The sequence below is a fragment of the Haemaphysalis longicornis genome, unplaced genomic scaffold (assembly GCF_048455015.1).
Source record: "Haemaphysalis longicornis isolate Haplotype H1 unplaced genomic scaffold, Haemaphysalis longicornis Haplotype H1 scaffold_3, whole genome shotgun sequence".
Taxonomy (NCBI): domain Eukaryota; kingdom Metazoa; phylum Arthropoda; class Arachnida; order Ixodida; family Ixodidae; genus Haemaphysalis; species Haemaphysalis longicornis.
Window position 1 is genome coordinate 131,344,612 of NW_027526335.1, and position 27,205 is coordinate 131,371,816.

Genomic DNA, 27,205 nt, shown 5'->3' on the forward strand with positions numbered 1-27,205 from the left:
TCAAGACTTCCGTTTGTCTTTCTTTTCCCAATGATTAAATTTATCTGCGTCATTTGTGCTGATAAAAGGATAATGATATCAATGCTCAGAAACAGGTAGAAAGTTTCTTGTGGAAACTCGAATTGTCATCGATGCGTTGCGCTTATAATTCGCATATTTTAAACCAGACCGCGTTGCGTGTACAGTGTCCAAACTAAAAGATGTCCTGGTTTGTGTACTTTGCTTCCTCCAGGCGCCTAGAGCACAATGGCTTGGAGTGGCTTCCGGAGGACGCTTTCAAGGGTGTGGAAAACGTCACGTTCCTGTGAGTACCCCTGCTTGGTATTCGGAGAAGTGCTTTCGAAAGCATCATGGGTCATGCACCTTTATGCTCAACTAAAACTGCAAGGTTCCCGAAACAGTTTGGGAGCTAATTTATCTACCAGTCAAAGAAAAGCGGTTAAAGTCTCCTGCGCGTCAACAATTCCACCACTGTGGGGATAGAACTGACTGTGACTCCTTATTCAGCTCTGAGAAAAATGAATAATTTGCTGGGAAATAAGAGCTTGTCGCTCGGACATAAAGCCTTGTTATGAGAGGAATCGTCTTACGGAAAAGCAAAAGTCTTATAAAAATCGCAGAAACGTTAATCGCAAAAATACCCACCGACAATGCCAAGAGTACTGACACTACAATCAACGTCGCCGCCGCTTCTTTTGGGGTGTTTCTATAAATATATCTCAAGAGATCATTCGCGAAGACGTGGGCCGTGGCATCCCTCAGCCCCCGCACAGCAACACCTTCTGCTCTTCCTATAACAGCGCGTTCGGGCCCATCAGTGCTGCCACCCGCGTATCTCCAACTGATGTGAGAATACCAAGCGTTTGTGGTCTTCATTCGTGATTGTCCGCCGACGGGTGCTCCCGGGAAGGAAGTCTCTTGGGAGCCATGCAGGCATTAATCACGCTTTGCGCTGTCCGCACTGTGACCACGGACTGCCACGGACGGGTACGAGGTAGAAATCGACCGGCACTGCTCGCTCCCATCACAAATGAGGATAGCAGAGAGCGCCCTTTTACTTCCTGATATCTTGAGCGCCACGGGGACTACTTATCAAATAGTACGTACGTGGCCGCTCACACATCATCCCTAGTCAGCAGTTGTCGTTGGCAGAATGCAACTTACATGGGGCGCAGGCCAAAAAGAAAGCCACATACACGGTAAGAACTCTCGGCTTCCGCCAGCATGTACCCATGTACCTCTGCGCGTGTATCTAACACTGTGCTAGACTGCGGAGTACGCCCACTGACTTCAGAGTACGGGTACAGAGTGGCAGTAGTATTACCTCTATGGGTACAGATTGCTTAACTGTAGGTTAGCGGGCAAATAAAAAATAAAACTATTGCTTGGTAGACAGCTAGCGCCATCTAGTGAAAAGTGAATAAACCAAAATGCGCTTTTTGTTTATTTTTTACTTCAGTAAAGAACAAGCATATTTTTAAACAAAGCAAACTAGGCCATTATGTGATTTTGTAAAACTTTTCGTATCGCTACATGATACTTTTTAAGCCCGTGGGTCATGAATTCGTAAGCACCATAGAATGGGATCAGGTGAGTCCCTCTTAAGTCTCTCTAGCAACGGACTGGGCTTGGCCCTTTTCTTGGCCAGTCCTCTGCTTGGGCATGTCTAGGCATTTCAGACGCTTGGTTAACCTCAAGATTTATCTAGCAACAGCCTGAATTTAGCGTTTTCGCTCCCATTCAAAGGAACTTATACGAAGCACGCTTCATTATTATTTTCGTTGTACACAAAGTGGCATGGAAGTTGTGTAGAAGTTATCGACATCCGTTCACACAAGAAAGGAACTTGCGGCCAAACCATTATGGTTCCCTCTTAAGAGTCCACGGAGAGGGGAGGGGATTCGATCCTCACTGCTAACTGAAAAGTATATTTTAAAACTAATTTTTTGCAACTCGTGTTCCAACTGTTCACGCAAGCACGCACGCACGGACAAAGATTTGAAGGCTAACTTGGGTACTAATAAAGGCATTCTCCACCGAAAACACCAGAAAGGGCAGACCCTGAAGACAGGACCTGCAGTGTGTCCACCAAAGTTATAAAAGTCTAGCAACCAGCCTGGCTGAAAGTTTTCCCGGCCTCCCAATTTGTTTACTTTTTACTTCAAGCGGCTTAAACTTGTCTTTTTATTGAAGTTTGAAGAAGTTGCTCATAATTCGTCAAGGGCATGCACGTTTGAGTTAGTTGATAGTTTGCAAATTTAAAGTCCGTCATATACGGAATTGTGATGCTTCACTCAGTTAATACTTTTAGCTAGAAACTTTAAGCGTGCTAGCCCCGAAGAACGAAAAAAAAAAAAAAGACGAAGCTCTTAAAATAAAGACCAGACGAGACAACTTTACTAATAGCGAAGTTGCATTCTCTTTGAAGGCACCCGAGTGGGTTAAGGATGCAACACCCCGTGCAAGCGTAAATCTCAATTAGGGTAAGACCCTCTGACTGTAGTTAACGCTAACTAGGATACAGTGCGACCGTGCAGCAACTGCGCCTCTTTCTGGATGAACTTTTCTTACTATTCTTTTTGCTCGTACGTTTGCTCCGGCGCCCTTCCCGTCTGTTAGCGCCTAGCATGCCCCGCTGCCGTTATCCAGGACTTCTTTTCCCTCCATTCGGAACGTAACTGCGTTTCCTCTTCTTGCCACCAACTTCTCTTTCTTCGTCATTAAGTGTTCCTATTAAAGGGGCAATTCGGAGCGCGCTGTTAACAAAGCGAATCCAATTTAACGTGAGTGGCTTCTCCATTGGCGCGAAAGCGGTGCTCTGTTGATACAAAACCGCTCCGGCAAGTAATGGTTGCGTTGACCCGCCTTCGCCATTCTTCGACGGGCCCCGCAATCCTGAAGAGGCGACGAGCGGCGGCTCAGTTCGTCTTATTGGGCCTCTCCATACCCAATCTTTTTTTTTGTTTCTTTGTCGCCATTTCTACGACGCAGCCCCTATTGCTCGTGTCTGGCAATGAATTCCCTATTGCGCCCAGAGCCCCGCTTCCTTTATCTTCTCGCTGCTACGCGTCCATCTTTTATGTCCTCCTTGTCATTTTGGTTGCATTTTATCAGGTGTCGTTGCTCCCGTCTTATGACTAGGAGCCGGTTGATAGCTGCCATAGATCTACATCGGCGTAGAACTAGCGGCGAGGCGTGGTGGTGTTTGCTTGCGCCCGTTCGTCGGTTATGGCACGTTTCGTTTGCCCCATCCGTCTCTCTGGTAACGCGTGGTTACCGATGTTTCTGGTGACAGCTATAGTCGCTAGATAGACGGCCCAATATAGTATGGAATGTCATCGCATGCAAGTGTCTCCTTTTGTTTGGCTGTGTTTTACGCAATGGAATGATGGGAACAGACGTTGCTCGTGTCAGCAGGAGGCAAATGGCTGCTATTCTTCGCAGAACTAGACTCTTGATCAATTTGTCGTCCTCGCCGTTTGGCCATGCGCTCAACCTTTCTCGCGACAAAACTAGATCAGTGTTTTCCGAGCTTACCTTCGCTCTGTTCTCCCAGCAAACACGTGAATGCGAAATTCCTGAGACTATGAATGAATGAACGGCTGCGTGTGCTCAGCTGGTTTCTTTCTTGTTTGTGGTTTTCTAATGCGTTTTTAACATTTTTTCTCGACATCCGCAGATCACTGGAAGGCAACAACTTCACCGAGGTGCCATGGCAAGCTCTTAGAAGACTGCCGGTCTTGGAAACCTTGTAAGAACTCTGATACCTTTTCTTTCTTGGCCACTGGGTCGAAACTGGGATGTCTCCCCGTGAACAGTTATGCGTATGTGCATAGGAGCCCGCTCAGCCTGATTTAAAATGAGCACGAAAGTCTTTTCAACTTTGTGGAAGTATTTTTAACAGAAGTGTGTAAAGCAGGTTTCTGACGTACGTTTAAATCGCGTTTTTAAATAAAGTACAAAAATAAAATAAACAATATAACATAGAATAAAATAAATAAAATAAATAAAGCTGTACCATTATGACCGTTTACTGAAAAGTAGTCTATTAGGCTAATTTTTGGTAGAAATAAAATATGCACTAAGAAAACTATTCTCTTGCAGAAATGAAGATTGTAATGTTGTGCATGGGGCACTGCTTTGTCGTTTACAAATATGACCCGCTTCTTCGGGGGCCACTATTTGAAAACTCTAATGTTCAGAAAGCTACCGGTTCTATTAGTTTTTTACTCACACGCGTTAAGAAATCTTGGGCGTCTTCTTTGCGACAGCGTGCCTAAAAGAACGATATCGCTGCGTACAAGGAAGAGCATTGGACAAACCACGTCTCAAGAAGTTCTTCTTTCGGCGTGGTTTGTGCGGCAAGTACCGCAATATCTTGCATTAAATATTTATAATGCAAGATCTAATATCCAGCACTGTAGGACTTTGTGCTTGTGCTGTTAGATGCTGCAGCGCAACCCGAATTTTTGTTGGCGCCTTTAATTGCGATTATTGCAATTACGGCGCGTTGTGGTGAAATCAAGTGAGATATGTTTCGAACTGTGTAGTAAGATTCTAGTGCTGTCCCTATATATTTTGCCAATTTGAGGCTATGCATGAGAAGTAAATTCCAAACTTTCGAACCACTGAAGTATGCCAGGTCGGGTATTGGACCGAAGTAATTTTTTTCTGGCGCCGAAATATTAAGCAAGCCAGCTAAAGTATTCCCCGTCAACTTGCTTGTTCCACATTTCGGTGTCACCCGGTCCGACATAGCACCGTCCACTCCGCTTGTTAAGGCAGCAGTGTAGTATTCTACCAAACAAGAAATAGAATTCAATAAAAAAGTGAAAATTAGAGATGACCGGAAAATGTCCGAAAGAAAAGACAAATTCACAACACTGTGATGTATCGATGCCTGAATAAATATCTTTTTCTCCGGAAGTTGTTAGCTTTAGCCCACCGAAGACGTGGATAAGTGCACGGGCTTGCCGTGTATCAAGTTAAGATGAATGAAACACGCTGCTTCTTTATTAGAGTGATACTACAAAAAGCGACAGCGATAGCCCCTTTAAAATGATGGGCGGCTATCTAGCTTTTTAAGCCTGAAGGTAATCCGGAGGTTCAGCTTCACTACGATGCATGCATTGTTTGATGCCTCCACGCAGCCGGAATAGCTAGATGAAACTGTAGGGTGGTCATCGTCAGTCGCCAAAATTTCACCGTGGGCTGCTTGAATTGTCAACTGAGTGCGTGGCGGATACTCTGAACCACGTGGTTACCTTATAGTGATTACTTATAGCAATCATGGGGATTATAGCGATTATAGTGATTATAGCGTTGTCCGTCGGGTGTACTGTAAACGATCACGTGAAGGCCTGTAGAGGATGCTTCACGGCAAGATTTCATACAATAAAAGAAAGCCAACTTTTTGTAGCAACCATAATCAGGACGCCCACAAATCACATGAGCTTCATGTAGAGAGATACAAACGTAGGTAGACGCCCCTTTTCCGCGAAACTCCACGAATGCAGGCACCTGAACAAGAACCGGCTTACCGAGGTTCGTCCCTCCGAGGAGCCGTCCTTCCACCGCAGGCTGCGCAAGGTGTGGCTGGACAGCAACCAGCTGTCCCAAGTGCCATTGGGATGCCTTCAGTCACTGCCAGGACTGGAAGCGCTGTAAGGGCTTGCAAGTTTGTGTTATAACTTTCGGTTCTAGTGCTCATATGACGTGGATATAAAATACACCTGCCTCTGCGTGATGTAGAAGTTCACTCCAGCTAAAAGCGAACATAAAAGCTGCGCGTTCTTGTAGTCAGTCGTAAACAACTGCATCATAATGCGTAATCACGGCTGTTTTGATTTTTAAAGCTGATATTTGTGAGAATTATACTTCCAGTCTTCGCGCAGTTATGCGAGCTCCACTTACTCCGAACCTTTTTTAAATTGAAGAAGCGAAGAAAGAAAGCAGTTTAACTGTCACCTTGGAGTTCGAACATATGCGGACTTCTCGTCGCAATCATTTGTTTGTTTGACAGCGTGTTTACTGGTGTAAAACTGTTTGCTATTAGCAGCATTCAATTTGCAACATCAACGTCAACCGAAGAAGTCGATGGAGGTTATGGTGGTGGGTTCCTGGCTATGTTAGAAGAGCTTTAGAAAACAGGACGCTTGGCAACAGTGATTCTGAACCGTGTCGGTTAACGAGTACCGCCAAGGGCATTGACCTTAGATGGCGGACATTTGGGCCTGTCATAGAATAGAGGAAGCTTGACAAAATGTTTAAGAAAAAACTGCGAAAGAGCGCTGTGGCTCATTTTCTTCGTGCCTTCATTGTTGATTTTTGTTTACTGTTTTGCGTTCTCTTTTCCAGGGGTTTGGGGGAGAATTTCATCAAGACGTTGAAGCCATATGCATTCGGCAATTCATCAAAACTTGAAGTCCTGTAAGTCGTGCATTCAGGCATGTAGATATCGGTTGAACATTCACCGAGAATTCGTTTAATTAAGCCCGGTGTGCGATGCATGTCACTCTTTTTGCTGCATGTAAGTCATGTGATGCGATTACATCTTGGAAGCACATGACGCACGTAGTGAGGGGTGAAGGTGAGAGCTTGTCTTTTACAAAATATATTACTTGTGGATTTACTTACGCACGTTCCCTGTCCCTACCTTTGAGGCATGTGACAAGCGGTTCAGACCACACTTTGGTTGATAAAGTTGGTTTCCTCTCTGTTAGATACAACGCTGCCGTAAAACCTAATACGTTGGCTTGAAGCGCGCACTTCGCCATATGTCTTTGTTCTAAAAGAGGCGATTTCGTTCAAATGTGACCAAAACTCCTACCACCCACATTCAATACAAATATAACAAATGCATTAGTTTTTTTTTGTAATACACTCAATATTTAACGTTTACTGGCTCCTTGCAAACGTGAGCTTATCTGTTATATCTACTGAAAAGTGATAGTGAGACGAAAAGACAATCGGTGGACCACCAGATTAACAAAGTGGATACCCAGATACGGGTATAGAAGAAGGGAAAGGCACTAACTCGGTGGAGAGACAAAATAAGGAAATTCCGGGGCACAGAATTGACTCGAGCAACGCAGGACTGAAGCGGGTGGAGGTCAGTGGGCACGGCCTTCGTCCTGAGTGAACCTAAGTTAAATGATGATGATGATGATGATGGCGATTATGATTGTGAAGGATTCGTTTCAACGTTACAAAGATGCTTTCATATTTATACCCTTGATGGGACTTTCTCGCTCTCTTGCAGAATCCTGCGGAAGAACCATATCAGCTACATTGATCCGCGCGCATTTCATGGCTTGAGGTCATTGCAGGCGATGTAAGTGGAGAATAATATGTTCTGATCTGTCACTGCGCTTTTACGGTTTACGAAAACGACGTTCGACTAACTATTTCAACTGCCTTTTTTTTTTCAGAGACCTAAGCCACAACAAGCTGACTCATTTGCCCACCGCGCTGTCCTCACTGCCTATGCTTAAAGAACTGTAAGATGGCTGCGTCATACCCATTTCCATCGTTCCTGACATCCGTGCAATAATTTAGCGTGACATCGCTGCGGGTTGGCTTTTTAAATACAGTGTACAAGTTTCTGAGCCAGGGACGTGCGCAGAGAATCGTACCTTTTTTTTTTTAATTTTGCATGTTTGCTTTTCTAATACACTCCAAACCCAGGTCCTTACTAGCACGGGAGCGGGCTCGTTACCGACTGACCAGAATAACTGTAATCAAGTACGCAACACCTACTGATAGAAAACATAAGTTGTAATATAATATTAGCAGACAAAGAAGGTCCTAGCACTAGATGTAATAAACACGGGAAATAAATAGGGGATAAAATGGGACAACAATGATAAATATTCATCAGTCTCGAATGACTCGTTAGCGCTGTTCTATAAACTTTTGAACCATAGGTTGGGCCATCGTACAACAGAAATACTCAGTATCGCAAAACCCTATTCATGCTTCCGGGTATGCTGGTCATGTGGGCATTGGCAGTGGCATTCATTGTATACTACCAGACCAAGGGAATCGAGAAAAAAGAGTAGTGAAGAGACTTGGTGGTTTATTCCAATTTTTATTCGATCCCTACAATTTTCGAACGCCTATACCCGTATTGGAAAATACCTGGGATGCCCTATGCTATGCCGTTAAGCATCGTACCTTTATACGGGCTGAGTTTAATTATAATTTTGAAAAACACGGGATTGATATGCACCCGCGCAAGCTTTGCTGCTAGATCACACCTTAAAATTTGCTCTTTGTTCTCCCACGGAGAGTAAAAATATTTTGCGGCATCGACTGTCTTGACCGAACACATCTCATTTGCAGGATTATATCCGACAACCAGATCCGTTTCCTCGGCGAGGACTCCTTTAGGAGCAACGGTGGTCTCACCCTTCTCGAACTGGCCAACAATCCACTGGAGTCGTTTGACAGGAAGACATTTTCCCGGTTGCCATATCTCAAGAGATTGTAAGTAATTAGTGGCCCACTGCCTGCAGGCGCATGCTGCCGTTACTTTGCTGCATTGAAACGCTCGACTTTGTGTATTCATGCGGTGATTCGGACCTCCAACGCCACGTAGGGATCTTTTGGAACATGGGTTCCTAAAAGGGAGAGGACGACTTACTTACCGCGATGCACGTGAAGTTACGTTGGTTACACTTCGCAGATTGGTAACAATAGAGAGTTTTAGCATACCGTGTGTTCCGTACGTTCTGTGTGTACCGTATGCACCGCGACCCGACTGGGCACGTGTGCATTCGTTCCGGTGGGGTGCATAAGTTCCGTTGACAGGCCGCTCCCGCCTCGCCATGCGCGCGAATTCGTTGCGGTGGGGTGCGGCCCTCCTCGCTGTGCCCGCGCGCGCATGCGCAGTTGGGTCCCCTGGTACGAACGGTACATACGGAATGTACGGAACACGCCGCATGCGCAGAGTCTCTGATAATACAGAGTTTTAGCACTGCATATGCTCCGTATGTTCCGTGTTTACCGTGTTAACGGGACCCGTCTGGGCACTTGAGCCATCGTCGCAGTAGGGAGGATTAGTTCCGCGGCCGGTCCTCGCCGTGCCCGCGCATTCGTTACGCTGTGGTGTGCATCCTAGTCGTTCCTGCGCGCGCAGTCACAGTCGGGTCCCGGTCAACACGGTAACTACGGAACAAACGGAACATACGTAGTGCTCAAACTCTCCAATTACTTCTCCCTCGACCATTGATGCCGCTAACAGAAGCGGATCTGTGGTTCCGATGTAAACGTCACGTGTTGTCCAAAACTTTCCGTCGGATGCATCGAAAGGAATGGTTAAATTTTAAATCATACGTTTTGTTTATAAAAAAATACGAAAACTTTACAATTCACTCGGTAACGTGGCGGGTGAGTAGTGAGGCTGTCCGCAGTTTTCGCGTAATGATTCTGACTCTGATCTACCGAAAGTATGATTGATTTTTGCTCATTCTTTTGAGTAAATACGCAGTTTGCAATGAAATTGTATTTACTCAAGTCTGGGTAGGGTGTCTTCACCGCAATGCTTCATCATGACCAATCGCAGTTACCTAGTTTGCAAATTCGACGAATGACGTGGCCGAGCATTCAATTTGAATAAAAAAGGGTCCCTGCGCAGGGACATTGCGCAATGCAAAACGACAGTCACGCCTTGAATGTTGTCCCTTCGCTGATGCACTTCTTTAAATGGACCCTGCAACACTTTCGATAAGCGCTCTTACTCTTTCCTTCGCGCCTGGAACCACTGCGAAAGCTATAGTTATCGCGACCACGGAGCAGCAATGCGTGATTTTCTCGTCGCAGCAGCTACGTCTTCCTTTTCTGCTTTGTTTTTGTGGCTTTATTTGCAAAGTTGCTATCGAAAAGCGTTCATTGCTGCAACTGAAGGAAAACCGGCCAACAGCCGCTACATGGCCTCAGTGACGTAATTCGGGCAGTCGTAGAACGTCAAGACCGGAAAAGACAGAAAAATGCTTTGAGAGGGTTTCCAAGTTGGGCATAGAGCATTGAGCATAGAGCATGGAGCATAGAGGGCATAGAGCACGCATGATGGGCATAGAACAAGAATTTTTGGCTGAGGTACTTTGCGACCCCCTAATCCAAGTACTGGATGTGTTGGGTGGCTACGTTCTGCAAGCATTTAAGATTACAAAAAAAGTTGGAGAAAGTGTTGGAGGGTCCCTTTAAGTCAAATCATACGTTGGGCTTCGCCATTTGCCGAATTCGGGGTCACTTCGTTTGGTCATTCTTCAGCACTGTGGTGAAGACGACCTACGGAGACTCCTAGCTTGGAATGCTAACACAAACAAGCCGACACCCCTCACCTCCCCTCTTCTTCCCCCTTCTTCCTCGCTTTGCCCTCCTCCTCTCGACCGCAGACTCGTGAAGGAGGCACGCGGACTGCAGCACTTCCCGGACCTGAACGGCACGCACTCGCTGGAGCAGATTCGCCTGAGCAGAGCACGCTTGAGCTCCGTGCCGGCCGACCTGTGCCGGGCTCTGCCTAAGCTCAAGATACTGTGAGTCTCCCTCCTACTGCTTTGCCACGTCTTTACTGAGTGCGAGTAGAGAGAGCGCCGCATCAGGGAGGGTGGTCTGAACGAAACGTATTGAGGTTGCAGGGCATATAATCGGCTTGTTAAATAAACTGAGCTTTATGAGCCGCCGAAGTTGCTTTCGTGGGTTCTTGCTATACCATCACAGCTTTGATGCTCCGGCAGGAGAAAAAGGGGAAGATAACAAGAACGAAACCTTTTCGGTGAGCGATATCGGAATTTTGCCTCAACAGACAATCCGCAATCCCAAAGAATAAAAATTTATTGTGCGCCAGCGTTTTTTTTTTTTTCAACCAAAATTTATTGGAAGCTGGCATGGCTATAACAAGCTCTGATGACGGGGATTATGGCAGCATCACACGCTGCCACTGAATGTGGGCTTTACATACTGCAGTCGATGCTTTTTCAGTCTTATTAAGTGCATTTTCTGCCTTTCCAACTGCGCCATAAATTTAAAGCTGTTGTCGCGTTTGCGGGAACACTTCGAAAAGATGTGCGCGTCGTCATGCCCAAAGTTTAAGCAAACATGAAAAATGGGTTACGCACAGCGGTCATCATTACGTAGCCCGCAAAGCCACTCTAAGCCATAATTTCGTGCCTTGTACAAGACAAGATATATGCACCTTAATAACTGCGATCAGAACGAGCTTCTTCCCCACTCGTGGTAGCCTCCATCCGTGACTTTCGCTGAAGTTTTGTAGCAAGTAGTGCTGATAAAATATAACTTTCGTACAGCAGTCACCAACAGGCCCTATCCTCTCGGGGACGCAAACTGTCGACGACATCCTTTGATTCCCTTGTAAATACTTATGTGCTGAGGAAACATTATTCAGTTACATATTGTGAACAATTGTAATTCAATAAGTGCCATGACAGACCATATAAACGCTCATATTTTAGAACACACATACGCACATACATACAACATGCGTTAATACATACGTGCGTAGCTAAACGCAATAAAGAGCGATTAGCGGGTTCAAACTAACTTTCAGTTAAGTGTTCCACTTCCGAACGCCTACGGGAGCTTCACCCTCTGATATCGATTGCACAGAACTTGGTGCTGTCGCTAGAAAGATAGCATTCAACGTTTAAATGGATTCACCGAGCGCAGCGAATCGGAAGCTAATCTTGTCGAGGGCCAACTCCGCCGGAGAAGAAGATGCGGATACAACGTTAAAGCCCCCATTCTCGTCGTGAAAGTGGTTCCAACGAAGGAAAGGCGAGCACTAAGAGAGAGTAGAAGTAAGTGATCAGAACGAAGATTTTAAAGCAACGATAAAAAATGGGTAGAGAGCAATATCCGCTTTGATTATTGTAGATCGCTGTGCACTTGATGCCACCCGGATCATAGATGGAGGGTAGGCCTTTATACAGCCGTAGAGCAGGAAGACAACGTTCATTTGTGTCTTCGTGTTTGGATTATCAAAGAAATGGAGTCATTTGTCAAGATTTCCTGCCCTGGAGTGACGAAGCCTTGGCGACGTGTCTTCTCCTACGGGCTAAAACTTGGCCTTGTATGAAAGGCAGTGTTTTGTTTTATTTTCGATTTACGAAGATCAAAACAACGTGGATACGGGCTGGCGTATGGATTATCAAATAAACAAGTCGTTTTTCAGGATTTCCTGTTATCGCTGCGGCAGGCTGCCCTATAGTTGTTGTATACTGAGCGCATTCTTTAGGTATACGCACTTCTTGCTTTTCTAAGGATAAAATTCAGTCTGCGTGCAGTTTTAGATACATTGCTGCTTTTCTAGTGGCTACCATAAATGTAAAAAAGGAGTATAGTAGGCAGCCGGGTCTTTTGAAAAACAAAGCATTTTATTGCACTTAAAGGTCTTGTTGTCGAAGGAACAAGGGCATAGGAAAAGAAGTTTGCCTTTTTTATGTGTAAATAAAAAGTTTTGAGATGCTCTCAAGAGCAAGAAAAGTGGGGAGAGACATTCAATAAAAGTGGGGACCGAACCTTCGAATACAGCCTCCCAAGAAGCCGAGTAGGTAAAGCATCGGGTGTGTGCACAGGCCTGCATCCTGGGAGACCCCCCGATTTTCAGCGATGGCTGTGGGGGCCCCACCACCGCTGTCTTCTGGACTTCTTCCGGGAAATGGGTGCCAACTTGTACCTGTAGAACCTTATGCCAAAGGGCATGCTATCGCAATTTAAAAAAAATGGCGGGTGGTGGAGGAGGAGCTGGGGGGAGGGGACAGCTCAAGTTGTTCTGTAGCTTGAATGTGAACTAGGTGCGGGCAGAAGTGGCCGTGAGTGAGAGAACGTGATTGTAGTTCGAGGGATTCTATGAGCTCGAAAGAATCGTGCTTTGACTGATGGTGGACGAAAAGGGAAGCACGACAGGTGCGTTGTGTGCACGAACAGTAGGTTCCGTTGAGAGGAGGGGAGGGTAAAGTTGAGCAGTGGGAGTATTCAGAAATGGCCTGAGAACAACTCACCGCTTCGGTGGGTCTTGCCTCCTTTGTTGCGGTGTCTGGAACCCGGCTAGCGGTTGCTAAGTCTGTGGCCTGGGCAGAAACTTTGGGACTAAGCACAGCACGAGGTTGCAATCAGGTGTTGGGGACAGTCGGTGTTGGTCGGTGTGCGGGCATACCACCTGCCGGTGGCAGGCTTCTCCGCACAGCTGAAGAAATTGGGCGCTTCTTCGAAATTGGCGGAAGCTGTGTATCAAGCTGCCTGCTTTTACAACGAAGTGTACGCGTGGGCTTTAGAGTGTAACGAGGGCTGGCGTTGGTTCGGACCAGCCTACGTGAGGTGAGGACGCCAGGCTTGTTTGTGGCGGGGAGGTCCGCGAGGTTCTCGTTCGTGGTTCCCAGGTCTAGGCCGAGGATGACTCCTCGGCTGGTGTCGGGCGGGGGATTCAAATACGGGGGAAGTTCGACTTTGGTAGAGCCGTGTTGAACTACGCAGATGCGGCTAAGGGTTCAGGCGTTATTTTCGCTAGGCGTACTAACTGCAATGAGGTCACGGTGGGCCCGTACTTAAAGATTGGCTTAGGAATTCCTGCTGCGAGATTTTGCGTGACATCACTAAGCCTTTTGTGAGAAGTCGATGCATGGGGCAAGATTAAGGCCTGGTATGGGTCGATAGACCATGACGTAGTTGAATCAAGGCTGAAGTTTAGGACAGCCGGAATAAGCTCATATTGCACAATGTGGAAAAGACGGAAGACAAGGAGTAAGCGTTCGTGGTATCTGTTTCTAACTCTTGTGTTCCGGCTTTTTCACGCCGTGCAAGATGAACATGATGTAGTTATTGGGGCCATGCGTGGTAGTGGGGGCGTAGGCGTTTCGTCGGGGAATCTCGGACTGACGCTGCTGTTAGCCGAGTATCTTGGGGCTTAAAACCATGGTAATTGAGACGAAAAAATGTTAAAAGTGTAACGTGGACATGGTGTTTCACCCGAGTTTGTGGTAAACATGTAAACAAATGTAAACAAATTTCCCGAAGAACTTGACGTATACCCTTTCACATTGTTTTTAATATTCGCTTAGTACAAGTACAAGCTACCCTCGCTTGTTACTTCAAAGCGCGCACGCGGAGTAGCAATCTAATGTGTCCTGCGGTTGCTGAAAATAATTACATTTTGTACAAGAGGAGAAACACATAAAGGCAATTTTTATTACTGTAACAGAGTGGTGAGCTGGGCAAGTTACCTATCCCTATACTACCTATAACATTGTGTTATCTGCTTCCCACTTGTCTTTTTCATCTTTGCAGCTACCTCATGTCCAATCATCTCACTAAGGTTCCAAATCTCACCGACTGCTCGGAGCTGCTCATACTGTAAGTTGGCTTCACCGCCGGTTGGCACGCTACGCTATTGAACAGCCTTGAGAATGGGACCATTTGCTGGCGTGTTATATACGTGGTTTTTGTATGCGGGTTTATTCACCCCTCAAATGTCGAACACGAGACAAATGGAGTCGTGCACTTGGTGATGGAAGGCATAATTACTTATTTGTAATGAACCATGTAAACTTTCCGGAGGCTGTATTCTAGATAAAATCTTATCTTGCTATCCGTAGGCTGAAGTTCAACTGATCGGAGGTGGCTGCTCCCATCTAGTTGGCTGAAGCTCGGTGGTGCAAGCGTAGCGGTGCTCGTAACGAACGTAAATATAACTAAATTTCAGAAATATATTCAGAAGTTTATTAAGTGTATTCATTTATGCTAGTGTTAGACTAGAGACATCATTATATCCCGTTTTCTGTAAGGTACAGTGTGACATGTATTGGATGACACACTATAGGATCGGGCACATTGCCGAGTTACTGCAACGTGCCCTTAATACTACTATTACTACAGAGGTTTTACTGTAGTAACGTGGTTTCAGTGCCTACCTTAATTCTTTGAGTGCAGTCATCCTATTTTAGTGATACTCTTTTCAGCAAAGTTTGAGTAACTTGAGTAGTCATGGTTCAGCATCCAGTCGTCCTCCATTTCTCTGATAAGCTAGCCTACGTTTTCATGGTTGGGACCTGTGTAAATCACAACAAGTGGTAGTATAGTTCATCAATGCGCTGCATAATTTAGCGCAAAAAAAAAAAAAACAGGAATCCGTCTGAAAGTCTACTCTTCCAGTTCTACATAATTGTGTCTGACTTGATATTCGCTTTTTGAGTCTGCACCAATTGTTCCGGCTTCGTTTCTTCAGGGACTTGACATACAACAGAATAGAATCACTGGACGACTCTCCATTTCATTCCCTCAAGAAGCTCCGGGATCTTAACCTGGGAAACAACCTCATCAAGCGCATCGGGGACACCGCATTCCACGGACTCGCTGCTCTGCAAGTGCTGTAAGTGGCCAGATAGTTTTCCCGTGGTATTTTTTTTAACACCAAGCTCTTGATCATGTTCTTAGAGTATGGTTGTGCCCTTAAGAATACCAGAAAAGGATTCTCGGCGGTACCCACTCGCCTTAAAGCCTTGATGCACTAGTGCCAGGAACGGCTCTGTCACAAAAACTGCCTGAATAAATAATGTGTACTTAGAATTCTTGCCTGTGTCGATCATGTGGTCTGTAGAAAAGTCTGGGGTGCGAGCATGCGACGGTACCTTACAACAGCATATCCCGGCTTCTCCTTTCAGGGCGCTGCAGAAGAACAGCATCCGGGAGATTCACCCAGATTCATTTGTACCCACTGGGAAGCTTCAAGACTTGTAAGTATCAGGACACCAACCGCAGCGACTGCTCTCAAGTGCAGCACTCGCAGCACATGCGGGAGGCACTTTTTTCGAATCCGCGTGCCACCAGAAACTCACCGTGTTACTGTAAGAAGTGGAGGCGTCCCTGGTTGATGCAGACATTTGAAAGCAAATTAAAGCCTACAAAGCTGCCTTCACTCTTTCCGTGTGTCGTAGACGCTTGCAATGTGGCGGGCTCCATTGCCCTATAAAACACCGCGTCTCTTGCTTAGGGGTGAAACAGTATGGTGGCACTTCTGGCACAGACAACGAGCCACATGTGGGTAACTCATCTTGCCTCGTCCTCTCGTCCATGCAGAAACCTGGCGGACAACGCATTCCCGGCGATGCCGTACCGGGGCCTTCGGGGCCTGCACCGGCTGGTGACGTCCGGCAACCGGCACCTGCGCAGCTTCCCTCCTCCGGAGGCCTTCCCGCGCATCCAGAAGCTGTACCTGTCCTACTCGTACCACTGCTGCGCCTACCTGCAGGCCGCGGCTGGCAGCTCGTCGGACGCGCCCGTGGTCAAGGACGCCGTGCTGTGGCTTAAGAAAGACGACATCGACATGGAGAAGTGGAGCAGTCTGAGCAATGCCTCGGGCGTCGACGTGTTCCCCGGTATGTGAACTCTAGGTGGCCTCGCGGTTGTCACCAACTATCACCCCTTTGCATCCCTTAGCCCTCCAATACACACAAGTGGTAAAACATTAATCGACTGGTTTAAGGGAGTAATGTCCTGCAAAGGCAAAAATTGACATTTACTTTAAATGCAGCCCAACGGCTGCAAAAGTGGATTTTAGGTGGATATTAAATTTTCCCTCCGCAGAAACTTACTTCACCTTGGGAGCTTCCCTAAACCGGCATATTGACACTGGCCCCTCACTCCTAGTTGTTGATCACTTCGCTCTCATGCTATTGTCAGATCAGTTGGTAGAGCGACTGTCCTAGGCGGTGGTCCCGGGTTCCAATCTTGCACCCGGGAGAGTTTTTCTTCAGGCGCCAACTTTCTGTAAGACAGCGGTATAGCATTCCTTTGTAGCCTTTCGGCGGCATTTCAGGTGGATTTTAAATTTCTGCTTCCCGTGGTACACCATTGCATGTTTACATTCGTTGTAGCTGCGTGTATCGACGGATCGCGCTGGACGGGGGCATGTTTCACTCTTTTAAGGCAAGCAGGGCTTGCGTTCGGGCTAGTTGGTATTCCATAACGTTCATCTTAAGCGCAGAAAAAAACAGGGACACAGGTACTGTGTTCCTGTTTTTTTCTGCGCTTAAGATGAACGTTAAGGCAAGCGTAACTCCCACGGTGCCAGTAGTGCTTCCAGATAGAAAAAAAATGTGTATATGTGATTGAACATTGAACAGGTCGAGGTGGTGTGCGGGCATGTCATTTTTATTTCGCAACCTTGTACAGCTTCCTCTCAGAGAGATATGAGAATCCGGCATTCTGCCAATACGTGGGTGTAGGCCATTGTCAATTTGACCGGACCGCTACGAAAATCGGAGGTGTTCGCACATTTTACAGCGACAGTTTGTTTGTTTGTTCGTTTTCATTTGGATCTTGCACGAAGTACGCCACGTTGCGGGCGAACAGTAAAAGCTCTCAGGAAATTGGTACAAATCATTACAAATACTAGTACGTACAGCGCGCAGCGGTCTTGACGCTCAGCTTGTAGGTGGCACGTTGCCTAAGGCTGCGGCAACGTCTTCTGAGTAGGTGCGACTCGGGTTTAAACAGCAGTGCACACGCTTAAAGACAATCTTGTCTTAAAGTCAAGTTTGTTCAGTAATGCTCGCAGGCTTTTTTTTTTTGTAAAGTAGTTACTTTTTATTCTGTTACAAATACAGCCGAACGTCGTTAAACGAAGGGGTATCGGGGCAATAAATTAGTTCGTTATATCCTATATTCGTTGTAACAATCGAGGTAAAACTCGGCTCCAAGAAATCGACAATGTTGCTGGCGCAAAAACACCGGATACAAAAACACATTATTCTAGGCTTCGAATACACTATAAACGCGGTAACCAATACCTGTCTTCTTGAGGCATTTCAAACTAAATGTACCGAAATATATGAGAACGTGAAATTACGGCAGAACAAAGTTTGTTTGAAAAAAACGAAACGATGGAAATTTTTGCAACTTTTTCAAACGATAAAAAAAAATGGTTGTGGTATCTGAATTTTTTATTTCGCTTTGTTTATGCAAGCTTTCGAGTTTTGAGCGTTGCCCGAATCAAATATTCTTTTTACAGCCGATATCGCGCGGGGCTCTCGCGGTTTCTGTTTCGTAATAAAAATAATAAGTGTCGCTGCAGCGAAGCACGACCAACCAAAGTTCGTATTTAGTTAGTTCTAGCCGATAATTCGCTATACCAGTGTTTGTTATAATTTTTTTCAAGAACATAGTGCAGCTCACGTGCGAAACTTGTGTCAGCCGGCATATCTGCGCTTTAAGGAATTCACTACAAGTGAAACTACAAACGCTACATTTTTATTCTGTTCACCTTCGCGCACGTGCTTGGATTTATTCTCGCCGCCTATTTCTGTGTATTTCCATTTTGGCGCAGACAACATCACGTCCAAGTTCCAGGAGTTCACCCACCAGCTGATCAAAGTGTTCGGCCAGGACTACATAATTCCCGACAACCTGGCCCAGTACTACGGCGAGTACCTCGAAGATTACAAGGCCCTCTACACGAATGACGAGGACTTCCAGTTCCCGGTGCAGTGCATTCCACTACCAAGTAAGTGCACTGAAACTTTTTTTGCAAAGTGAAATGGTGCACCGCGATGCTAGAAGACTGCAGCCACATGATTAGACGAATTTAATTTAATACGATTATTCAGCACGGAGTCGCCTATCAGTGTATGGCTCCTATAGCTTAAATTATTGTAATTTATCCTCATAAATACTAGGTTGTCATGGTTTTGATTATGACGCATAAGGACGATAAAATATTACTATTACTTCCAAATATTACTTCCAAACACATGTTAATGATGATTATGATGATGATGATGATATGGGGTGCGGATATAATGGATCCCGGGTCAGAATGGCGTGTACGAAGTAGTAGCTGTGTGCGACGGTCACTCGTGTCACATGCCTCTCTGCAGGCAATATGCTTGTGTATGTGTATGGGTGGGTGGTTGTGTGGTTGTGTGTATGAAAAAGCGGGAAGTTTTTATTGTGTGTTACCAATGGCATTTCTTCGTATCATCATTACCTTGTGAGATCGGTGCATCTTACCTTGGTTGTCCCCTCCCCCATTTTTTTTTTTACGTGCGCTGTAGCACAAATTCCCTCTAACTGTTCCCGGGAACGGTAAAAACGATTATTTGGGTGATTGATTACATTATTACCAATATTATTTTTTGTGTTTGCATATATGTGGCCTTACTACCTTCGGACGAACGTTATTGTTAACCATTGTTTTGTGGAGTTGGGGACGTTTACCCGCAGTGTGTAGTCTTATAACGTGCATTTTCTCGGTGCATGCTTTTGTATATATCTCCTCACACCATCGTATTTCAGTGTTGTGAACTCTATTACGTTACACTTTTATATCCCGTACGTATTTTTCTGTTTTTCTTTTCTCACTTGGGGCACGTACTGGGTCCTGTGTCCTTTTGTTGCATAGAAAAATGCACCAGTACGAGGACCGCTTGGTTGTGCCGGGGCACTATTATAAAGTACCGATTGATTGATTGATTGATTGATTGATTGATTGATTGATTGATTGATTGATTGATTGATTGATTGATTGATTGATTGATTGATTGATTGATTGATTGATTGATTGATTGATTGATTGATTGATTGATTGATTGATTGATTGATTGATTGATTGATTGATTGATTGAGTGGTGTCGTTGTTTGGGGTTGCGGCTTGGGTGACATGCTGCTTCTAGCTGCTGCGCGTCTCGCGCGTGGGTGACCACGTTACCTCCTCCCCCTCCTTGGGGTGCAGCCCCGTTCATGCCGTGCGAGGACCTGTTCGGCTGGTGGACGCTGCGGTGCGGCGTCTGGGTCGTCTTCTTGCTCGCCATGCTGGGCAATGGACTCGTGGTCATCGTGCTCTCCCTGGGACGCTCCAAGATGGACGTGCCCCGCTTTCTCGTCTGCAACCTCGCCCTGGCCGACTTCTTCATGGGCGTCTACCTCGGATTCCTGGCCGTCATCGACGCCTCCACGCTCGGAGAGTTTCGGGTACGCACGCTCCTTGCGGATTCGACATTCCTTTGTCTTACGGCGTACTAGTCGAGCACGTGGTGGGTCATTAACAAGTCTGGCGCTTTTGGAATTGCCACTCCCAGTTATAAGCTATTTGGGGGTAGGATTTTATTTTCAAGCAGTGCTCTTTAAAGCTGACACGGTAACCTACTTAGCAACACAGTAACACTGTCGCTGTATCAGACCATTCTTTGCTGTAGACTTACTGAGCGATCCTCGTACATTTCTCGTTTCGTGAAACGTTTGCAGGTGTACGGCATCGGCTGGCAGATGTCCCCAGGCTGCCAGGCGGCGGGCTTCCTTGGCGTGCTCAGTTCTGAGCTGTCCGTGTACACGCTATCGGTGATCACCATGGAGCGAAACTACGCCATCACGCATGCCATGCACCTCAACAAGCGACTGTCGCTCAAACACGCCGCGTACATCATGGGATGCGGCTGGATCTTTGCCCTGGTCATGGCGGTGCTTCCCCTGGTGGGTGTCAGCGACTACCGGAAGTTCGCCGTGTGCCTCCCATTCGAAACGGAGGACTCACTGACATCGCTCGCGTACGTGGTCTTCCTCATCCTCATCAACGGCGTCGCCTTCCTCATCCTCATGGGATGCTACCTCAAGATGTACTGCGCCATTCGGGGATCCCAGGCGTGGAACTCCAATGACTCGCGCATAGCCAAACGCATGGCCCTGCTCGTCTTCACCGACTTCCTCTGCTGGGCCCCCATCGCGTTCTTCTCGCTAACGGCTGTTGCGGGCCTGCAGCTCGTTTCGCTCGAGGAGGCCAAAGTGTTCACCATCTTCGTGCTGCCGCTCAACAGCTGCGCCAACCCTTTCCTCTACGCCATATTCACCAAGCAGTTCAAGCGGGACTGCGTCCTCATCTGCAAGCGCATCGAGGAGTCCCGTGTGACGCGGGGCATTGGCCGGTGCCGGCACAGCTCCAACTTCTCGAACCGCCACACGCTGCTGGGCACCAACTCAGCCGGAGAGAGGCTCACCGACCAGCAGGCACCGGTACCCTGCCAGTGTGGACTGGCCAAGGGTGTCACGCAGGCACCCAGCGGTTGGAAGGCGTTCGCGCTACGCTACCTGCTTTGCAGGGATCCCGACGCACTACAGACTGATGTGGACGGGTACAACTACGCGCTGGCACGCATCCAGCGCACCATGGAGCGCGGCGGACAGCGAGCTTCGAGCATCTCGAGCGAGAACTTCTCGTCGCGCTCGGACAGTTGGCGCCAGGGCAGCATTCCCCTGCGGCTGCTCGGCCGTGGCGGCTCGTGGGCCGTCGTGGGACGCAAGCCTTCGCAGGACTCTAGCCTGTCCTGCAGCAGGCAGGACTCTTCGACATCCACCGTGCGCATGTCGCGGTCGTCCGTCAGTAGCGACGGGGCGGCGCGAGGGCCTTCATCCAGGGCCGGCGCCGATCCCGGGCGGCTTCTGAGGGCCTCGACGCGCGACAAGCCGCAGCTCTGCCGGCAGCTGGCCGTCGACGACACGGGCAGGGCTGCGCAGGCGCCGCCGCGCTCGCCGCCCTACGCGCGACGGAGGAGCGAAAACCTGTGTCCCGCTTGCTGCCGGAAAGAGGTGCCCCTGCCCTTCAAGAACAAGGAGTTCGAGGAGAAGTTCAACTGTTTCTACAACCGGCTCGCCGAGACCAGCCACGAGGACAGCAGCGAGATGTCCAAGGAGGAGCACGTCGTCCTCTCCACGGACCAGTCGGAGCAGCGCAACTCGGTGAAGGATGACACGACCAACACCTCACTGCAGAGCGAGTCTGGCCCCAGTGGTGTTCAACCAGGAACGTCGAAGGACGCCGCCGACTCCGAGCAGCGGCAAGAGCAGCCGCTGCCTTCTGTCTCAGAGGAGCCTCGCAAGAAGAAACGCTCGCACGTCAAGAAGATGCACATCAGCGTTGACGACATCACCAGCCAGGGACACAAGTCTGGCCAAGGCTACTACCAGACCGGCCGCAAGGTGGTCTCGGACAATTCCCTCAAGAAGATGTCGCTTAAGAACTTGCCACTGTTTCTACGTTCGCTGTCAAGTCACAGCCCCAAAGGCCGAGCTGAAGGGAAGGAGCGCAAGCTGAAAGTGAGCAGCCAGGGCCACTTAAGGCCGAAGTCATCCGAGAGCCTTCCATACTCCAAGAGCGACACAGGAATACACCACGAAGAAGCGGAGAGCAGCTTCCATGAATGGAGTCAACTCGAACCCATACCTCACGATGGGAGCGACGCGGACCGGTCGGACTCGAACTCGGAAAACGACGAGGTCTTCCTTGAGTTCCGAGCACGCCACTCGTGCTGCGAACTGGGGTCGAGACGAGAGTCTCGGGCCCTACTCGCGACAGCGGAGCCAAGCGTCGAAGACGGCAAGTCCGAGGATGTCTCAGCACTGCCTCCCGGAGAAATTTCTCCCCTGATCGGTGCAGCCACAGCTACAGAAGACGAGAACTGCACTGAACATTGAACTGAACGCTCTTTTTTATATTGTGAATACAATTCTAACTGCGAACACTCGACGTGATGTGACCCATCCATCGCCCAACTGGTTTTAGGTGAGTACGACTGTTGTCCTTACAACATAATACTGGCAAGGATAGGGGTCACATGGCGCAACGAGACATCAGTGCTACCAGTGTCTGTACTGATATCAGGTGACGCTCCGTTATCTCCGAAACTGCTTACAGAGTCGCTAAAATTCACAAATATCTCGTACGAACTTAGCAGGATATTAAGATGCAGGCTTTACACGGCACGCAGTAGCGGCCGACAAAACGTCATGGCAACTGAGTTCACGGTTAGATAACTGCGTAGTAGCGTAAAATGGAAGTGTTTGCGATGAAAACAGAACCAAAGCTGTTATGCAATTTTTGGAAGCAGTCCGAGCAGTATTCAGGAGCAGTAGGGTACCTCTATAAATGATAGCGGCGTTATTAAAAAGGCTTGAAGTGAAGAAATTGAAAGTTAACTCTTCTGAAAGGCACATGTACAGTTTTCCGGCCGGTATGACCCATCATCAAAGAGAAAACTGAAATCCGATACCATTGAATGTCGTCTGGTAATTTGCTCCTCGTGCCAAGATTGCACATAACTCAAACGCTGAATTCAATATTAACGTGCGCTGCATATTTGACCGAAGGACAGGGACAATGAAAAGACAAAATGAAACGATAGTGCGTTTGCTTTTGTCTTTTCCCCTGTCCTTGTGCCTCATCCAAATATGCCGTGCACGTTAATATTGAATTATAGACTATACCAACTAGCCCTAAACAAGCCTTTGTTAACTTCAAGCGCTGATGGGGTAATCACAAGTGCTAAACTACTTATTTTCAGAAGCAAACGCAACCGCTGGCCACGTTCTATGTCACCACAATAATTTCACTTAAGATTCGCATAAAAAGTGCCATATCGCGCACAAATGGAATGAAATTGGGGTTTATATCTACTCTCGTTAGCTAAGTCTGAGATGGCGTTACTTGGAGAGCTTCTAACGGATTGAAAGTCGGGGTTTCAATAATTCCTCGCTAGCAATTGGCTAGAACAGGCACGGTAAGGAATGTGTAACTAAGACCGCATAAGTCTAAGACCGTTACTAAGTAACGCAACTAAGACCCACATATGTCTAAGCAATCCGCCATCCAGATATTGATTTTTTAGCCAGTGTACCATTTGTGTCCTTGTTAAACTTCCTCCTGCTTTCTTCTTCTTTTTTCCAGAGAAAGGCATCAACGCCATTCCATGCAAGAGAAGTCATCTCGATGTAAATATACTTGCGTGAAATGTCCACACCCATTTTGTTGGTATCATATACTCATAACTGAATGGTGACAAAACCAGTAATTTAATTTCAGAAATCCAGCATTCACTGTTGTCTTCATTATTAAAATCAGTATAGAGATTTTCGTTTCCTGGCTTTGATTCGTTTGCCGCCAGCAAGAGTGCGGTAAACGTACGCTAAAGCGGCAGTATGCGAGAAAGCTAGCTTAATGGCCCCAGTGCAATTTTTGCGGCAATTTCGACACTCCCAAAACAAATACCAAAGCTCAGTCACTCATACTGGACACGTTCAATTCACGGTTGAACACGTATTACTTGTTAAAACTCCACCTATTTGATCACCGGCGCTGTCTTGAGCAAAATGAGAATGAACACAGGACACACCCCCATCAAATAATCGTCATCTTCGAATAAAGCGGGTAAAAAGAGCACACGACGAAAGGGCACGCGACAAAATCCCTTTTGTCGCGTGCTGTTCTGTTGGTACACCGAATAAAGCATGGACCAAATGTAGACTGAGTACATTCGGTGGACGTGTACTCTTGCTGGTGGCAGAACGTCTGCTTCACTTAAAAGAATACATCTTTTGTAGATTGTGGACTTCAACATCCATCCTTTACAGTGTTTTAATGTAACCAAAAATGTTGTGGCGCATAGCCGAAAAGCTTCCGCACTCACCCGTTGCGGCCTTCTGGGGTTCAACGAGACGGGCTTTTCTTGTTGCTTCATTGATCAGCTTTCTGCCAAAACGCATAAATCGATTGGCGGCACTGACTATTATAAGTATGTGTCTGGCCCCTGGCACAAACAAAAGCATTCAGCGTTCAAATATGTTCCTTGCTTGTGCGCACCGGTAAGTTATATATGAGGCTATTACATCGTTTTGTTCATTGACGTAAACAAGCCGAAATTGACTATTGTGAAGGGTGACCAGACGCCATATTTTAGCGCCTGGAGAGACGTACACTGCCTATCCGTACTGGAGTGCTTTCGGGTGGGTTTGAGAAGCGGCAGGCGTACGCCATATCTTATGGTATTTTGATGCCACTCCGACAGAACACGCTGATTTTAAACGCATCGATGCGATCGCAGGTGGCGACGTCTTTGATCTTTTGTGTTTGTCTCTTGTGTGTTTCGCACTGTTCGTACGTGAAAAATTTGTACAGAAATTCTGAGAACTGTTCGTTAATGCGTAGGCACTCTTCTGGCGCCTTTCCGTTTCACCAACTATACATCTCGCCGCATCCGACCCCTTCAAAGCAATCGTATCAGCTGAGCCGGCCGGAACGCCGTCCGACCGCTGGTTCTGGTTTTCCCGGCACTCAGTAACTTCTTTCTTTTGACGTTTTTTTTTTATTTCGCGCCTTTTCGTTGCGACTTTGACGTGGTGGCGGTTATGTCACCAATTTTTCTTTACTGCCACATGTCGTATGTTATTATTCTTCTACTATTATTACGTCTATCAATCAGTTAATATTTTGCATACTTCGCAGCCTCCACAGAAGGTTTTTCATTTGCACACACAGCTGTAATGCGCTAGTACGGACACCATTCGGGGCTGCGGACTGGGACACGCCAAAGAATGCTTACGCATTAAAAGGGTCACGTGTAGGTTTGGTGCGTGAGAAAGTATGTTAACTTGGGGGAAGGGGGGAGGGGCGGCGATGGGGTGGAGGTGCGAGAAAGAAGATGATAGGGAGGGAAGAGGGGAAAGAGCCATGTGGTTCAAGTGTCTTGCAGCTTATGACAACTAACCCACATTCGTGTATTACACACTGCCCAAATTTTTTTAGTAAGTATTTAAAGGGACCATGAAGACAAAATACAAGTTTGGTTTATTAGAAAACGCCGTTGTCCTAATAACGATGGGACCGATTTTATCGCAAAATTCAAACAAACAGCCTAGACATTAAGGAGGAGTAGTAGGAGGAGGTAGCTTTTATTGTGGCAGGAAGACTCTACGTCAAGTGGGGGAAGTGGGAGTAGAAGGTGGGGTGTTTGTAGCTTGGGACATCGTAAATGCGGACAGTTCGACCCAAAACAGGTGGGCTCCATGAGAATGCTTGAGAGGCCGCGTGGAGTGAGGAGAGCAGGCTCACGACTCTGAACTGCCCGCGCTAGACTGCTTTTTAGAAAAAAAGTGTGCAACTAAAGCCAGCATGGAGGGTTCCTGTGTACGAGGGTCGATGTATAAAGAGGATGTATTTGGAGGAGGCTTGAAGGTTCTGTAGCGCGTGAATTTCGGACAGTGCCAAATTAGGTGCTGGAGATTGGCGGGCATGGGGGAAGCGCAGAAAGGACATCGAGGCGGCAGAGACAGGATTTGGAAAAAAATATTTGTTTATGAAAACTTCGGCTGATCTTGGGAGCGATGGCAGAGCGGATAAAAAGCCGGTTGGAGTAAGGGCCTGCAGGCGGTCTTTTTGTTTCCTTTTTGCAACGTAGAAGCTGTGTCGCTGGTGATAATGTCTCAGTAGGTGGAGGAAAACAGATGAAGCAGCAGCGACTTCCAAGACGCTTTCCTGCGTCATTTCTATGACGTCAGAAAACCGTGTTTGTGCGATTGGTGTCCACCGGCCAAGGCCATCGCCGAGAAACGTGATTGGCGATTGTAGTGGTAGCTCTGGGTCCGTTCGGTCGAATCAGTTGAATGCTATTAAGGCACACTCATAACATTGTTTTTAGTGCTGGCCCATATTATGCCACTCGGGCCCGCATTACGTCACTGTAGCGCGAAATTTGAAAGTTTTTCAATATTACTCGCGTGTTTGCTCATTGGTTAAAAACTTCTTCCTGGCTGGAATAGAGCTAAGGGAGTTACTAAAGGCTAGATTTTTCAAAGTGAATAAAGTTGTATTTTGTCTTTATGATCCTTCAAAGATACATCGAGAGCTCCTGAACGTGCGGACTGTCCCAAATAGCCGATGGAAAACAGTAAAAGAAAAATAGAGGTGAAAAACTTTGTGGGCGCGCTAATTTAGAATTTCACTATCCCCGAAGATGGCACCCTCAGCGTGGAATGTTGAAGGTGGGCATTTTAATTTTCCTGAAATGGGAGCCCTTTCAAAGTAACCTCGGAAATTGGACACGTGTTATTCTTTGTACCGTTTTACCTGCTGTCACTGATGATGGGGCGTGTCACGAATGCGAGCGCTTGTGTTACGTGTATTTAAGGCAAAAATTGTTTATTCTGGTCACTCACACTGTCTGTATATTGCGGGAGAAAGACGCGCAGAAGCTGGCGAGGTTTTCGTCCAGGTATGTACTTGACAATGAAGTATCGGGGTGTATAACGAACTGTGATATAACGCGTGAATATATCGCCACTCTACACTGTTGTACCATACGAACACTGCGTATTCAGTGCCATTTTGACGTTCTTGGGCCTCTTTTCCGCCCGGCGACGTGGACTGGATGAC

At 47.1% G+C, this 27,205-nt stretch overlaps 1 protein-coding gene across 1 annotated transcript in view; it reads left to right on the forward strand.

The window, feature by feature from the left end:
- The window catches only part of Rk (G-protein coupled receptor rickets), a 188,281-nt gene extending 164,170 nt beyond the window's left edge, over positions 1 to 24,111 (forward strand). The window contains exons 3-18 of the mRNA XM_077704149.1: positions 233 to 304; positions 3,680 to 3,751; positions 5,517 to 5,663; positions 6,358 to 6,429; positions 7,262 to 7,333; positions 7,431 to 7,499; positions 8,344 to 8,487; positions 10,398 to 10,538; positions 14,305 to 14,370; positions 15,242 to 15,385; positions 15,678 to 15,749; positions 16,093 to 16,391; positions 18,341 to 18,517; positions 19,745 to 19,983; positions 20,257 to 22,564; positions 23,726 to 24,111. Coding sequence (XP_077560275.1) covers positions 233 to 304; positions 3,680 to 3,751; positions 5,517 to 5,663; positions 6,358 to 6,429; positions 7,262 to 7,333; positions 7,431 to 7,499; positions 8,344 to 8,487; positions 10,398 to 10,538; positions 14,305 to 14,370; positions 15,242 to 15,385; positions 15,678 to 15,749; positions 16,093 to 16,391; positions 18,341 to 18,517; positions 19,745 to 19,983; positions 20,257 to 22,476 — 4,006 coding nt within the window. The 3' untranslated portion in view covers positions 22,477 to 22,564; positions 23,726 to 24,111. The remainder of the gene's footprint in view (positions 1 to 232; positions 305 to 3,679; positions 3,752 to 5,516; positions 5,664 to 6,357; positions 6,430 to 7,261; positions 7,334 to 7,430; positions 7,500 to 8,343; positions 8,488 to 10,397; positions 10,539 to 14,304; positions 14,371 to 15,241; positions 15,386 to 15,677; positions 15,750 to 16,092; positions 16,392 to 18,340; positions 18,518 to 19,744; positions 19,984 to 20,256; positions 22,565 to 23,725) is intronic.
- Positions 24,112 to 27,205: the final 3,094 nt, after the last annotated feature.